Below are 17,321 nucleotides of genomic sequence, written 5' to 3'. Positions count from 1 at the left end.
TTTCTTACTTGGGAAACAGCTGGAAATAGGTTGAGGCAGATTAAAAAGGATGGGCAGGTCACTTAGACCCCAGGATTAGAGGTCCACTTATTGTGAAGAAAAGGTTAGACAAAAATGAAGGAGCAGATATTAATTATTATATACAGTAGCCTAAGAGATGCGTATCAAGAAACTCATTTAAGATATGATACTCTCCAATGGAGAACTAGGAGTTGTCAAACAGAACACTCTTTAATTCACTCTTAAAGTCCCAGTCATTAGAAATATGGCCTTTAAATTCTGCTTTTCACTGCCTTTTTGGAGAAAATAGAAATATTGGTAATTAAAAAGGACAGTAATGAGTGAGAAACAGTTGTCAAAACATCAAGTATTTTAAAGATGTTTCAGTAGGATGTTCTAGAACTATAAACAGATGTAACTTTTATAACATGCCTCTCAGTTCTGAAAATTTCTCCCTTTAAGTTGAGTTTTCCCAATGTCACAATAAAAAAGTTCTACTGTTCAGAGCATTGTGTACACCTAACTTTTTTTTGCAAATTATTAACATTTGCTAATATTAAAACTATGTGAGTTATAAAGAGTGAGGCTCTGGGGAAGACATATTGTGGATGCAGGCTGCACGTACCTCAGGGATCTGTGCAGCTGCTTACCACAGAATTATTGTTTACTGGAAAATTTTGCTCAGTGTACAGTATTACATTACAGGGGTTACTAGTAATAATTTGATGTTAAGGACTTATGAATGCCAGTATGCCAACCTGTAACCACAGTGCTTTTCAAAGTAATGTTCATGCATTCCATCACCTTTTAATGACCAAATGATTTTCATGTTAATGAACATAGTGCACTAACTACTCAACATTCATAAGGAACGAAATATAGGGTTTAATGTCCCATCAATGGTGACGTCATCAGAGATGGAGAACCCAATCTTGTGGGAGAGAGAAGCTATGACCTTTTCAAATAAACCTCCTTGATGTTTCTGCAAAAGATGTATGTAGAATCTTTATCTGAAGATCTAGACAGATCTGAACCCTGTTCCTCCTGAATCACAGTCAAATGTCTTAATCATGAGATCGCTGTCAAGGGAAGGGGAAAAGACTGTTCAATGGTATCATAAAGATCCTCACAATTCAACAATGGTGTTTGGGACAGGAAATTACTTACTGTAGCTGAGCGAACACAGTATTTTCCAATTCTCTGTAAAATAAACCTGGAACACATAGGGGAAATTCAGGTAAGAGTACGCAACTAAGGAAAAAAATCTGGCTACTGACTTAATCTGTTATTGCAAATTATTTATAAACAAATCTATGATTTAAATACATATACAACAATCATAGTAAAAGTAACAAATTTTTGCTAGTAGGACATATTTAGTAAGAATGAGAATAGAAAAGTGTAAACTGCTCACTTCAGCTGCACACGTGGATAAGAGTATGCCCTATTTAGGAAAGAGTTTGCACATGAGATCCTTCAATAATGGTCACAGAGATAAGGTACTACATCTTCATAATCTGTTCTCCTCATGCCACCACTCTCTGCATTCATGGCATTGTATCCACTCATCATCAAAATAGCACCCACACCCTGGGCAAATGCAATATTTTTATTTTCTTTGCGGAATGTCATTCTGGGAGCTAAGAGCATATATAGGCTGATTCTGTGATGATGTCACAAACCTTCAGGGATAATGGAGAAGGTCAAATGTATCAATTTGATGTAAGGACCACTGGTCTGGAAACAACTTCATTGAAAGTTGTAAGTGAAAATCAATATGATAGCCCTGACAGCGGAATACGTGCTGCTGCTAAGAGGTTAAGTCACTTTCAGAGTTGGTAGTATGGACCAGCACATGAAAAATATCTGGTAAACATGAGTTTTAAAATGCATACCTCAAGAGCTCTGGATACTTTTTTTAGTAGAAGAGACGTGTTTCACAGTAGCAAAGATGAACAAGTGTTCATAGCTCTTAAGGTACACACTTTAGAGCCCATGTTTAAAAGTCATTTCTTTCTTGATTTGGTCCACACTATCTTCTCCAAAAATATGGAAACTAAAGAGCTTGCAGTGGACGAGATGTGTTTCACGGAAGATGAGCAAGTGCTCATAGTTCTTAAGGAAATTGTTTTAGAGTCCATGTTTACTAGACTCTTTTTTCTTGTTTGGTTCATACTACCACTCTGAATGTTCCCAACCCTATGGTCTTAGCAGCAAAAGTACCAGTAGGTGCCTACATGTGTTCCACTGTCAGAGCTATCATAAAGATTTTCACTTATAACTTTTGACTCTGTTGTTTCCAGACATGGGTCCCTCGAATTCATACATGACTCTTCACTATCATTCTGTCCGCTCTGATAGTTGAATTGTCAGTGTGACGGACTGCCGTCCTAAGGGGTCCGGGTTCGATTTCCGGTTGGGTTGGGGATTTTCTCCGCTCAGGTACTGGGTGTTGTGTTGTCTTCATCATCATTTCATCCCCATCGAACGTGCAGGTTGCCCAGTGTGGTGTCGAATGTAATAAGACCTGCACCAAGGCGGCCGGACCTGCCCCGTAAGGGGCCTCCCTTCCAATGACGCCAAACGCTCATTTCTAAGCACTATCATCCTTAACAGTTTGTAACATCAAATCAGAACCGTGCAAAAATGAGAATGTATTTTCGTTTTCTGTCGTCCCTTCGATTTTCATTCTCTTCCTCACCATTCTGTTTCTGTTGGAGAACATTCTTCACTGGTGAGAAGTAGAGGAGTTTCGGTTTTTGCACCATCCTCTTCATGTTGTCAACTAGCAATAATTTTTGGTGTGTGCACTTGCACACTTGCGTCACTGAAGTCTAGCACTCTTCTACTCCTTTTAGGGTTTTTGGGTAGGTGCCCTTCGTTGGATCAACGTCTCTAGTCGAATTATTGTATTCAGTTATCTGAAATACAGTTTCGTCTCTTGCCGTTACGCAAAAGGTGCAAAATCCTCTGAAGAGTAAACATTAGGGCTATATTGGCATAAACCTATTATTTTTCAGAAATGGCAGTCAATTTCTGATGCTTTTGCTGCCTTCTCTGTTGGGGCTGTACTATGGTTGGCAGTAAAGCACTGCAGAGGAGAGTACTCCTACCCAAATGCACACTAATAAACAATTGTACTTCATAGAAAGCTGCTAGGCGTAGACAAGGAAATTTCAGTGAAATTGTGACTCAGTCCGCAGCTCGTGGTCGTGCGGTTGCGTTCTAGCTTCCCACGCCCCGGTTCGCGGGTTCGATTCCCGGCGGGGTCAGGGATTTCCTCTGCCTCGTCATGCCTAGATGTTGTGTGATGTCCTTAGGTTAGTTAGGTTTAAGTAGTTCTAAGTTCAAGGGGACTGATGACCATAGGTGTTAAGTCCCATAGTGCTCAGAGCTATTTTTGTGTGACTAAAACCGCTTAAATTACGAGGGACATGTTGCTTTCTATCCGAATTAAAACGCTTTCTTTCCTGATTATCAAGGGAGAGTAAAGGAGCAACAGAACCCGTGAGGGTAGGGCCCGAGAGCGCCAACGCGCTGCTTCCTGGACTCGGGTAGGCCTGCCGGTCCCAGATCGAATCCGCCAGGCGGATTAACGACGACGGCTAGTGTGCCGGCCATCCTGGATGTGGTTTTTAGGCGGTTTTTCGCATCCCACTAGGTGAATACCGGGCTGGTCCCCACGTTCCGCCTCAGTTACACGACTTGCAGAAGTTTGAAACACATTCGCACTCCCCCATGATTCACTCTAGACGCAGACAGCTGGGATACACTGATTCTGTCCGGGGGGTTACGGGGCGGAGACAGGAAGGGCATCCGGTCACCCTTTCAAATTAACATGCCAAATCCGATTTAACCACGCCGACCCTGAGCACACTGCGGGACAAAGGTGCAAGCGAAAGAAAGTAAAGGAGCAACAGAAAACGTCTGCATTTTACCGAATCGGTCGAGCCCGCGCATCATCAGCGCATGCACGAGCCAACAAATAGGCAAGTTGTTTACTTTCTTGCCGTCAGTATGTCAGAGAACGCGGCTGCGTCTCCGTATGGACGGAGAAGCGAAGTTCACCTGAAGGCGTTGCTTTTAGTGCCACGAAACAGGTAGTGATCCAATAATAAAGGACGAACTACAGCTGAAGCAGTCATTAATACCCAAGATGTCCGCATTTTATGTCACTACGCTCTGCTAGAATGGCTAGCTAATGCCAGTCTTCTGCCAAGTGGAGCCAACACAGCAAAGCTTTGTACTATTAAGCGACACGTACTCTTGGCCAAACTTCCCTTATATGTTTAGCTATGACTACCGAGGAGAGAAGCTGAGGGAGGGGTTTGTGAATAAAAAGTAGTGTACTACCGGCGCTTCGCTATGTGCTCAGTTGGGGGCGGAGCCATTGAGGTCAGCGCCAACGGGTGCTACGGCGGCTCCGCTGCTGCTCTTGCTGGTGCCGTTGGTGCGAAGCGTCGAGTTTCGACGCTCGTTTTCAGCTGTTTCACATGGACGAGGCACACACATACGCAACAAAGCAACAGTTAGACAAACACACAAACACTGACGGCACAAAAGCGAAAGCTTCTACAGCTAACGCAGGAGAACATTTAGAGATTTGCTTTGGTAAAATATGCACAATATGACTAACATTAAGTGATTAAGTTATATTGCTGATTTAGATTATCTACAACAAATATTTACAAAGCTTTTGTCTAGCGGAACTGTTATTAACAAAGTGGTGAGCATAACTGTTATTAACTTAGTGAAGTGCGCAACTGAAGCTGTTTTGGCATTAGCGCCCTACTTTACAAATTCTTTAGAATGAGTGACCAAACGATCATTTAGTATAATGTTGTTACTATTTCTGACTGTGTTTATGCTTAAGCTAATTTACTTTCGTACTTTCTTTGCTGAACGAAGTGGCAAAGATTTAAGTAAGCTTACCGGACAAAATATTAATCACACCGTTATAAGTGCATACTGGTCGCTTCGTAGCACTGTATATGGTACACACGCGGTAGCAGACGCTTAGGTGACTTTCCACATGGTGTGTGTGTGTGTGTGTGTGTGTGTGTGTGTGTGTGTGTGTGTGTGTGTGTGCGCGCCACTTCGTAGTATGCACTGGGTGTTTATTTTATAAATTAGTTACACAAACGTAACCTTCAGTTGTGAAAAAGGTAAGTAATTGAAAGAAACGTTTGATGAAGCACTGAATGCAGTATAAGTATATCGTCAAGCTTTATTTACAAATTTTCCATTAGGCTACCTTTTGTAATAGGACAAATGCTTCATATACAATCAGTTTCCTTCCACATCCTATGAAACAAGCCCTGCTGTGTGGTTGCAACTGCTTGTGTTATCCGTTGTCGCGGCTCAGCGACGATTCCCCGAAGCGGAGAAACAAACACTGTCTCTTTAATGTAACTTCGTACACAGAACTCCACTGACGTTAAGTTAGACAATCATGGTGCCCAGGATACAAGTCACCACATTCCCGCAAAGATACGGGACAACTTCACAATGGTGGCGCGTCATCTTGCTGGAAAATAAATTCTATGCCCATATCCTGTCGCAGTGGAAGTACTAGATAATGCTCAAGCACGTCCAGGTACAATATGCGACTTGGCAGTAAAGAGAAGACCGTAAATATTGTTACAACTTACAGATTGGAAAAAAAAAATTACTGTAGGCGAGTCCCACATATGTTCGATTGCGTCATGTGATTTCTGCTCACTCTATTTCCGAACATTACTCCGATTCACTTTACCGCAAGTACGAAAGGTGACTTGGACACTAGATACAATTTTTTTAAAGAAAATCGTCTGCATTTTGTTAAGCAGTTCTACACAAAACTCAACTCGTTTTTCTTTGTCTTTTTCCCTCCAAGCTTGCAGCAATTCCAGTTTGTAGGGTTTGAATGAGGAGCATTTCTGTAATACCTTAGACACTGTAACACTAGGCATATTCAATCCTAAGCTGGCACGTCTCGTTGATTTACGCGGTCTATGATTGTAAGACTTCCAGACTTGTTCAACTGCATCGTCGGAGGCTGCTGGCTGACCCTGAAGACAGCTTCGGTGGAACGTTAGTACCAGTTAATAGCCGTATGTCTTTGGAGTGGTGGCTTCCTATGTGTAGTCCCGAATGTCGCTTCACTGTAGTAGCAGATTTGGATTTATGAAACCATAAACAACACTGTGCACGCTCTGCACTGTTACAAGACTCCGTGATGACTCTTCGAATAACTCATTTGAGTATGTCACCTAGCAGGAACGTAGGGAACTAGCACCGTAACGCGGGAATTGAACTTCAAGATACACTACTCAGTACTGTATCAAACATTTCTGTAACTGATTTCGTTTTTTCCCAGTTAAAGGTTACTTTTGTGTAACTAATCTATAAACATCCTGTAATTAGCACAGTAAGATATTATGGCGTGGAGATGTGACAGAATTGCAGAAAGGAGCTATCGTTTCCAGAGTGAATTGTCACTGTGCAATGGAATGCGCGGTAATCTGAAAGTTCCTGGAAGGTGAAAACTGTGTGCCGGGCTGGGACTCGAACCTGGAAACTTGGTCTCTCGCAGACAACAGCTCTAAATCATCCAAGCACGACTTATGACCCGCCCTCACAGCTTCGCTACCAGTATCCCATCTCCTGCCTTCCAGACTTCACAGAAGTTCTCGAGCATATCTTGCGAGACTAGCAATCCCGGAAGAAAGGATACTATGGAGACATGGCTTGCTACAGTCAAGGGTAATTGTTCCCAGAATGAATTGTCGCCTAGCAGCGGATTGTGCGCTTGTAAGTAGACATGTAGGGCCCGTGTCGTGAGAATCACCTTTGGATAGCTCAGTAGGCAGAGCTTTTACTCCAGGGGTCTCAGGTTTGAATCTTAGTGCTTCACACAGTTTTATCGTGCCTGGAAGTTTCAGGAACTATCTTCTTTGGAAGCGCCCACCTTGAATATACGTACTTTCCAGATTTTTTGGTGTGCCACTGTGAATTGTCCAGCGTATATGCAAGGAGCAGTTTAAAACTCGGAGCCATGTAACATGGCGTAAGATAAGTGGTCATAAAAAAGTATTCTTACTGACGGGACTGACGACGAGTTTATCGCCGTGTCAGTGACAATCTTCTTCAAACTCAAGAACTGCTGCTGTCGTAAATGCAGGTCCATTTGACCATTGGGAAGGAACGTGTATACAATGGACATCTGAGGTCGGGTCGGCTACATCGGAAAAGGTCATTTCTCACAGCGTCACGTGAGGCTGCACATTTTCAATGGGGTAAACAACATACATAGAAACTGGTCAGCAGCTAACTAAATGTAGTGTGGTCCGCTGTGTACCGGATTTGTCTCTTTCTAAATGATGCGAGGCGTCTAGTGCACCGAAAGAAGTACTAATGGGGTATTTGAACTAAGGCGTATGTGAAGCGATTAGTCCGAGTCGGAAATGGCTATGCGAACTTCCGAGACTGTTCTTCGTACCACTCTTTAAGGTTACGGTCAACATATATCAGAACGTTTTTAGTTCAACAGTCTGGGCGACCAAATGTTGCCGTTTTCTCTACATCTTCATGATGATGACTGTGCTGTGGACAAGCCCTTCTTCCAAGATGCTAACAGCCACATTCAAAGGCCTGTGTGCAGAAGATCTTGATTTGACGACCCACAGACACGCAGTCGCACCTTAACTGCCGATAAGGCACTCTATCGCATTCTAATGACAAAAATATCTAGAATTATTTGGAACAGCAGGAGAAATGTAGCTACCAATGTTCCCACTCTGTGTGACCAAAACAGCAACGAGTGGCTTCACCTGCATATGGCATACTCGAAGAAACTTTTGGACCCCCTTCCACGCAAAATTGAGGCCATTACCTAGTCTAAAGACAGTGTTAGACGGTATAAGCATGATGTGTCCTGAGAGTGACTAATTCTTTGTTCTGTGAGCTTGTACTAGTATTAGTACTAATGAATGTGTTATCTTTGTGGTCACAGTAAAGTAGTCCAAGTGACAGACTTAGATATTCAAAATCAGATTGTCAAGTCTTGATATATGCTATCTGTGGGTCGGGAATGATGAAATTTAACAAAAGAATGACATTGATGTTCGGATTAGTGCGCTTGTTAAGCTTGTAAGTGTTTCAGGTGAGACAGATTTGGAAGGTGTATCTAACATACAGATGAATAACAGAACGAAATAAGGAATAAAATTTTTAAATTCTAGGGAGTTTGCATTTGCTACTCTTCGTTATCACAAAATTAATGAGATGAATGAAATGGCAGATTACACAAGAAACACAGAAAAGTGCTGCTAAGACTCTTCTATACAGCTGTACGACAAATACACTCCTTTAACTACTCTAGTGGCAACAATACAGATAGATTACATATAGATACAGTGAAAGTATCAGTAAAAGATTATCTACAAAATAAATAGTTACATTAAAGTCACAGTTGCAATTTAACATTTAGTGGTCTTTATAAATTGCATCACTAAGAATATAAGTTTCCATGCATATTATGTTCGACGATTTTTAAGCAACCAGTTCTTACTTTTTATTTATTTTAGAAAGAATATACAACAAAGTGCAGTGTAGTTTATAGCTGACACGAAAGATCTTTCAGAACAACGTGTCTTTTTATGCGTGATGTTATAAGCAGTCTGAAGCTGTTTTAGAAACAAAAGAAGTAGGGATCGACGTTCGTCACATAAACGAGCAGTATCTTCAAAGGCTATACATCTGCCAGGTGTCCATTACTAAATTTCTTACCTTTATTGTACTTTTAAAAGTGCTTTAATGTGAATCACGGTGGTTTCTTTTTACTCTCTAGAAAATGTCTGGTATCTCGAAACCATTAGAAAATTTATGCTTCTGAATTTAACGAAACAATGATTTGAGATATCCTGTGAAAAAATGTATCTGGTTTTTGAAATGTGAAATGTAAAACTATTTGCAGTGATACTAACGTAGAAGATCTTATGGAGAATGGACCCGTGCATAAGCAGGCCTACTTCGGTGGCGCATGAGGCTTGAATTTGTGAATCTGAGGACAATGCCGGTAATTTGCCTCAGTTTCTCCGGCTCCCTGTACACTTCATCTCACTAAATTCCAATAACATAAATCCGGTCGGGCTCCTCATTTAGACCATCTAGGAAAGTTATCAACGCTTAGTTCTCTATAGACTGAAAAATTCAAGATGGAGCAGTAGAACTGCTTAGACAATGGGTGTTTGGTTAACGTTTTCTACTGTCCTCCTTCCCCTATTTGAGAAAGTGACTGATCGCATTAGTGCAAGTTAAAACATTGCATCAAGGAAACCTAAACCAATGTACAAAATAATTTTGAATATTACTTGCTATATCCCAGACATCAAGAAGTAATACTTCTGCTATTATGGTTAGGAAGCATGGCTCAGGGGGTGGCCAGAAATTTTCAGTTAGGGGAAGGGGAAGCTCGATTAGAAAAAACCGTGTAATAAGGTTGGATGTGGTAATATACTGTCGATTGGGGAATAAGCTGAACTTTATACCTCATCTCATCAGAAACCTGCAGCAAATGAGAAAGAAACATTTTGAGACACCAGGAACTTTATACCTCATCTCATCAAAAACCTGCAGCAAATGAAAAAGAAACATTTTGAGCCACCAGATGACAGATTACGATGTTCATAGCGGTCTACTTCTATACATAAATTCGAAAGATGGGCCGACCTGTTTTAAGGTGTTAGAGAGACTGGTTGATTCCAACTGGATTACATGTTAGTCAGACAGATTCGGAAATCAGACACTGGATTGTAAGGCCTATCCAGAAATGAAGAGATTCCGTTCACATTTTAGTAATGACGAAGAGTAGACTGATGTTTAAGAGAATAGTCCACAATAAACAATGTAGGAAGAAGTAGGATACTGAAGTATGATGAGTTGCCTTCGAAATTTTTGGGTGATGAAGATGTTTGGTTTGTGGGGAGCTCAAATGCGCGGTTATCAGCGCTCGCACAAATTCCCAACCTTTGCTCAGTCCAGTATCGTCACTTCCATGAATGATGATGAAATTATGAGGACAACAAAAACACCTAATCATCTCAGGGCAGGTGAAAAATCCCTGATTCCGCCGGGAATCGAGACCGGGACCCCACGCTCGGGAAGCGAGAACGCGAGCGCGAGACCACGAGCTGCGGACGGAAATTCTTGGGAGGCTGTAGAAACTGCGTCAGTAAATACAGTAGCAGGCAGTTCAACTGAAGAGGAGTAGACACATAAAAAATCAAATAAAATAAACTCACAGATGGGTGAATAGACAACTCTGAGTACAATGAAGGTAATGACGTACAAACCTCGGGTAATAGAAGAGATACTTTAATTGATGGGTGGAAGAAAAATGTACAAGAAAAGTCAAGGAAAAGACGAGAAAGCATCAACATAAATCACTTACAAATGAAATAAATGGGATGTGCAAGGAAGCCATTGCGAAATGATTGCCGGAAAAAAGTGAAAAAATCGAAAGGTAAATGGCTACCGAAGGACTTCTCTCTTTATAGAGAAGTCAAAACACCCTTCGATGAATTTAAGAGGAAAGGGGTCAGTATTAAGAGAGTAAGCGGAATTCCACTGTTAAACACAGATGAGAGAACGAATACATGGAAAGAGTAAATTGAACATCCGCATTTGGAGGATACAAAATAAAACTGAAGACATGTTAGATAACGATCAGTTTGGCTTTAGGAAGGCGCAGAGAGGTAGTCCTGACGTTGCGCTCTGTAATGGTAGCAAACCTGAAGAAAAATCAAGATACATTCATAGGATTTGTTGATCTGGAAAAGGTGTTCTACAGTGTAAAGCGGTGCAAAATGTTCGAAATTCTTAGCAAGAAAGAGGTTCAATAGTTTAATCTACATGGCGAAGAAGCAGTGACATAAATAAAGGAAAGGTGGAGGAGCAGGATTAAAATTCAGGACCCTCAGGGGCTCGGCATTCATTTTCTGGGTACGGGCTTGGCGACCCTGGGGTTTCTGAGCTGGGGACTGGTAAGCCCCGCTAGCCTTCCTTCACAGTAATCTCTGGGTATGCTTCAGCGACCATCGTGCAGCGCGGCGGTGGAACGTCGTGTGTCTCAGGGAACGAGGATCTTGGTTTCACCGCCCGGATCGCGAGGATGGACGAAAGCTCTATAACAAACCCCTCAATCTCAGGGTGTGCTGCGCGACGATGAGATGCATGGCTGTTGAGGCTGAACAGTCGTTAGTGGGTGATCTCTGGGGAACCTGCCGCACCTGAGTTGTATAAGGCTTACTCAGTCACGCAGGGCTGTGTCTGAGTGGACCCTTACTTCCCTAGCTGCTCGTGGGACCGAAATGGATCCTCAGAAATTTTATTTTCCTCCTCCCAGCGGAAAGGGTGGGCCACTGGAAGGTTTTTAACACCCAGTGTAACAAGAGGGCTCTTGTAGTCAGCCCCCTGACTCCGGAGCTTTTTCGAAAAGTACAGTCTCTAGTAACGGAATACATGCTGATCCTCAGAGTGTGTTTCTCACAGTAAAACGGAAGGAGGGTAGTTTTGAGAAGGTTTCGCCCTTCTATATACAAAGTGGCTTGGAGGGAATCGGTGGCTCCTTAAAATCGGTGAAGCGCTTGCGCAATGGGATCCTGCTTGTGGAACCTTCCAATTCCCAGCAAGCAGCTAATCTCCAAACCGCTAAATGCCTTGGGCAATATGCAGTAGACACTGAACTGCACAGCACCTTGAATTACAGCAAAGGTGTTGTGACATGCGGGGATCTAGTCGACATTCCCAAGGAGGAATTGCAACGTGAATGGGCTCCGAAAGGTATAGGTGACGTGCAACGTATCATGAGGAGGATTGATGGCAATCTTATCAAATTCGACTCCTTTATTCTGACCTTCAGAAGCAAGAAACTTCCTTAGCAGTTAAGGCTGGCTTCTTTCGCCTTAGCATGAGGCCTTATTTCCCAATCCCATTGCGCTGTTTTAAGTGCCAGGGTTTTGGGCATATCACCTTAGGATGTAAAGGCGAAGCGACTTATGGCAACTGCGGTAAGGCCGCTCATGGAATTGGTTGTTCGTCTCTAGCCAAATGTTTCAATTTCTCTGGGAACCACCCTGATTGGAGTAGGGACTGCTAGATCTTTTTAGAGGAACGCAAAGTACAGGAAATAAAAACAACCAAGCGTATCCCCTATGGCGAGGCCAAAAAGATCTGCAAGTCTATGCAGCTTCCCACATTTGCTACATCTTTTGCGTCAATGGTTCAGAAGCCTACTCCAAAAGCGACTGCCTCTATGCACACGGAGGTGGCGAGTGTTGTCATTAACACCTGCATGTGTCATTGCACTTGCAAGGGATCAAGTGTTTCAGAGCCTGTAGCCTCTACTCGAACAGCAGACAAAGATACAGTGGCCAACTTGGGCGAGCCCCTGGCACCTCCAACAGCTGAGGCTGTTCCGAAGTCCAGCTCGGCCCTTACCACTCCCACGTCGGCTCCACCAAAGCCCACAAAACCATGAAAGACTCCTATAAAGCGGCAACAGCAGGTAAAAATCAAGTGGTAAACCGTTTGATCATGACGATGTGATTTTACCTGATGCTTCATTTGACTTGTCCTCAGAGCAGATAGAGTATGTGTGCGTGGGGCAATCATCTCGTCGCATGACGCACCTCTACCTGGTGCAGTCTCCCCATCCCATCGGAAAGACAGGATGAAGGTACTAACCCTATCATAGATGGCTCTTGTACTTGTAGGGGTTCAGGACGCATGTGGAGAAACATCGTATCCTATCTCAGGATAAACCACTGTGTCTGTGTCTCCAGGAGACTTATTTTCATCGATCAAACATCCCTGAAATAAGAGACTACGCACTCCACGAAAAGGACGACATGCGTGGAGAGAGAGCTAGAGGAGGCGTAGGTATTTTCGTCAGGATCGACTGCCACTCCTCGCCTCTGTCACTTACGACTTTACAAGCCGTTGCTAAATCCGTGCACGTGCGTAATCCATTGACAATATGCCCCTTTACTTCCCCCACATGATTCACTTGATGAAGAGGCCCTCACCGACTTTATTACACAGCTCCTTCATCCTCTCCACAATGTGCTTTGGGGCTCTGCAACTATCTGCCCAAGGGGTACAGCAATTGAGAGGCTTCTCCTGTCATCCTGTGCATACTATCTACTTGCAGGACAGAGCATTCAGTTCTGCACAGTGACTGGGTCTTTCTATGCCACTGATCTCTCGCTTTGCTCTCCAGCTCTTGCCCACAGTGCTCAATGGGAAGTGGCCGATGACTTGAGCGCAAGTGATCACTTCCCGATCTGGATTCACCTTCCAGATGGCAAATTTTACCAAACGGATATCTTCAACCTGTTTCGTCGGTGGCATGATTGTCTCGACGTTCTCGGCTATTTTACCTGACTGGAACACAAATTCTGGACTGTACGGCCTTCGAACGGAAATGTTTTGACCGCTCCTTATATTTGTACGCATTCGTGAGCTTTGCGGTATTGTTTTCACTTCCCGCGAAATGGGTCCCGGGTTCGATTCCTGGCGGGGTCAGGGATTTTTCCTGGCTCGAGATGACTGGGTGTTGTGTCGTCTGCATCATCATCATTCATCCCCATTACGGTCGTAGGAAGGCAATGGCAAAACCACCTCCACTAGGACCTTGCCTAGTGCGTCGGTGCGGGTCTCCTGCATCGTCTCATACGCTCCTCGGAGAATGGGACCTCATCATCATCATCATTCTTATATTTGTGGAGTAACTTGACCAAAAGATGGGACTGGTTGATAAGACAGATTCTGAGGCATGAAGGAATCATCAGATTAGTATTGGAGGGAAGTGTGTGGGGGAAGGGACGGGGCTGACAGTTGTAGAGGAAGACCAACAGAGTAAGCAGGTTCAGAACAAAGTAGGTTGCAGTATTAATTCTGAGACATGATAGAGTAAAGTGGAGTGCTGCATCCAACCAGTCTTCGGACTGAAGACCACAACAACAGCCATCACCTGTACAGAGATATCTGCAATATCAGTAATGGGTTCGTATACACTTCACTGTCACACTCAGCGTTAGAAAAAAAAAAAAAAAAAAAAAAAAAAAAAAAAAAAAAAAAAAAAAAAAATCAGCATCTCTCGGAATGCAGTATGGACTGAGTGAACAAAGTGAACGGTATCTAGGAACGAATCCAAAATAAAACAAAATCTGCCCAGAGTGAATACCGAAAGAGAGAGAACTATGCAACAAGCAATGGTCGACCACTATCCAATGGCGCGATCCGAAGCTCTCGAGAGCTACAGTCAAATGGCAGTATGTGACTGCGATCGTTTTCAAACTCAGACTCCACCATAGACTGCGCCCAGTGTACCCTCTGCTTGCGTCTTCTATGTAGCCGGGAGAAGTTCTTATCATTTGCTCACTGCAGCATATCAGACTATGTCCATTCTACGGTTTGGTGTGGAATCCGAATCACTGTTGAATACAAGAATGTTCAAGAATGTTCAAATGTTACGGTATCTAACACTGTCTCTTGACTACAAAACTGAGAACTTTCACTTATATCGGGTGTCCCTCTTAAGAGTCGTCCGATGCATTTTCTCTAATGTTTCGTCAGATAAAGTGTAGCTGGAGTCAGTCTAAATGAATAGGCCTACTGTTCGTCACGTCTTTCATGCGACGCCCACTGCTGACGGAAAGCCTCGGTTTGTTTCCCGTTACGAACAAAGTTAATTTTTAAAGCGGAATTTTACGTGCCTATCTGATAGAGTGGTCCAAATTAGTCTAGTGCGATGCTCGTTTTAGTGATATCTGTTAACAGCGACAGTAAAGCGTGAAGAATAACGAGTACTCCAGCAGCAACTAAGCAGCGCAGCTACATGGAGGTAGCGGTTAGCGCGGGTCAGGGCTGTGTTGTCGATGCTGGAATACTAGTTGTTCTTCGCGTGGTACTGTCCCTGTTAATACATATAGATAAAACAAGTATCGTTCTAGACTACTTTGGGACCACGGTATCGAATGAGTGCTTAAAACTCCGCTTTAATAATTTTTGTTCTTATGGCAAATAAACTAAAGTTGAAGCTTCCTGGCAGATTAAAACTGCGTGTCGGACCGAGACTCGAACTCGGGACCTTTGCCTTTCGCGGTCATGTGCTCTACCAACTGAGCTACCCAAGCACGACTCACGCCCCGTCCTCACTGCTTTACTTCTGCCAGTACCTCGTCTCCTACCTTCCAAACTTTACGGAAGCTCTCCTGCAAGGTGGGAAGCTCAGTTGGTGGAGCACTTGTCCATGAAAGACAAAGGTCCCGAGTTCGAGTCTCGGTTCGGCACACAGTTTTAATCTGCCAGGAAGTTTCATATCAGCGCACACTGCAGAGTGAAAATCTCACGCTGGAAACTAAAGTTTTCCGTCGACACTGGGGCGTCGCTTGAAAGACTGATGAGCAGTTTTGTTTGGATTGACTCCAGCTACACGTTGCAAAACCGAAATTGCAAGTGTCTAGCGGAACACCAGAGAAAATTCGTCTGACGTTTCCTAGGAATAACACCTTGCTTATGTCTAAATGCTAAATTTTCTCTTTGGACTCGTATGTATGAACACACAAAGAGAGCACAAGAAGCACTACAAGAAAGAAAAAAAAAAGGCTTTCCGCAGAGTGACTAGAAGAAACGGGTAAGAAGGCGGACAGCAGGCGCACTTACCGATTTTGGACGGCACCAGCGCCTCCTTGGGGTGGTTGGCCTTGATGGCGTTCATGCGCCTGTTCTGCGGGCAGGCCATCCCGACCCCTGGACCGACGCCGGTCGCGTAGCGCGGGCCTCTGGGCTGCTCGACGGGCAGCACGCGCCGCCGCTTCTTGGGCAGCTTGGCCCTCGCCTGCGTGTGCGAGTAGTACATCGTGAAGTTGCTGACGATGACGGGCACCGGCAGGGCGATGGTGAGCACGCCGGCCAGGGCGCACAGGGCTCCCACGAACATGCCCACGTACGTCTTGGGCACCATGTCGCCGTAGCCGACGGTCGTCATCGTCTCGAGCGCCCACCACAGGCCCAGCGGGATGCTCCTGAAGTCGTTCTCCGGGTTGGTCTGTATCCTCTCCGCGTAGTAGACGAGGCTCGCGAAGATGACGATGCCGAGCACCAAGAAGAAGACGAGCAGCGTCAGCTCCTTGGCCGACGCCCGGAACGTCTGGATGAGGATCTTGAGGCCGGACGAGTGTCGCGTCAGCTTGAACAGGCGCATGATGCGGATGATGCTGAAGAACTCGAGGATGTCCGCGTTGCGCAGGTCCGAGGCCACGTGGTTCAGCGTTAGGTCGATGTAGAAGCTGAGCGTCGCCACGTAGTCGATGATGTTGACGGACGCTTTTATGAAGTCCAGACGGTTGGGCGACGCGATAAAACGGATAAAAAATTCTAAAGTAAACCACGCGTTGCACACGCACTCTATGTAGTCGAAGGCGTCGTGCGCCTTCGTCTTAGTTTTGTACAGCACCCACTTGGTGGCATTGTCTGGGGTCGACACTGTGCGGTTTACCAGGAACGGCACTCGCATGTCCGGGTGAGTCTTGAGGCAGAACGACACGATCGAAACACAAATGAAGAACACCGATATCACACCGATCAGCTGGAAAAGAAAAACGGAATCAGCACATCGGGTTAGGGAAGTCTTATCTACACTCATGCTCATAAATTAAGAATAATGCTGATACATGGTGAAACGACCCTCTGGTGGGCGGTTTTCGTGTTTAAATCACCTCGGGGTATGACCATGCGGTGCATCTGACCTGCTGTCATCGCACGGTGGCGCTGGGATCAGTCCACATATGCAGAGATGTGTTGGTGCATGTCAGAGTACGGTGCAGCGAGTAAGTGAGCAGACGTTTGCAGAAGTGCTGATGGTGACTGTGTGTTGAAATGGCTCAAAGAACACTTATTCATGACGTTATGAGGGATAGAATACTAGGGCGACGGGAGGCTGGTCAGACACAGCAGGTCGTAGCAAGGGCCCTCCGTGTGCCACAAAGTGTGATCACAAGATTATGGCAACGATTCCAGCAGACAGGAAACGTGCCCAGACGCTACAGTACTGGACGTCCACAGTACTACGGAGTACTGCAGGTAGCCTTGCTCGGGACCTTACCGCAGCCACTGGAACAGTTGTCTCCAGACAAACAGTCTACAGGCGACTGAACGGACACGGTTTAATCGCTCGGAGACTCACAAGGTGCATTCCACTGACTCCTGGTCACAGGAGGGCCAGTAAAGCTTGGTGTCAAGAACACAGTACATGGTCATAGGAAAAGTGGTTCAAA

General features: G+C 44.5%; 1 protein-coding gene across 2 annotated transcripts in view; it reads right to left on the bottom strand.

The window, feature by feature from the left end:
- The window catches only part of LOC126336865 (potassium voltage-gated channel protein Shaw-like), a 1,557,807-nt gene that overhangs the window by 20,300 nt on the left and 1,520,186 nt on the right, over positions 1-17,321 (bottom strand). Inside the window, exons 4-5 of one of the 2 annotated variants that reach the window (XM_050000964.1) lie at positions 15,709-16,633; positions 4,354-4,484 (exon numbers count right to left, since the gene is read on the bottom strand). In XM_050000964.1, the coding sequence (XP_049856921.1) occupies positions 4,372-4,484; positions 15,709-16,633 (1,038 nt within the window). In that variant the 3' untranslated portion in view covers positions 4,354-4,371. The remainder of the gene's footprint in view (positions 1-4,353; positions 4,485-15,708; positions 16,634-17,321) is intronic. The other variant, XM_050000963.1, reaches the window with a different exon arrangement.

Source organism: Schistocerca gregaria, chromosome 2 (genome assembly GCF_023897955.1).
Source record: "Schistocerca gregaria isolate iqSchGreg1 chromosome 2, iqSchGreg1.2, whole genome shotgun sequence".
NCBI classification, from domain to species: Eukaryota; Metazoa; Arthropoda; class Insecta; order Orthoptera; family Acrididae; genus Schistocerca; species Schistocerca gregaria.
The sequence above is the reverse complement of the archived record's forward strand: the minus strand, read 5'-3'. Positions and strand labels throughout refer to the sequence as shown.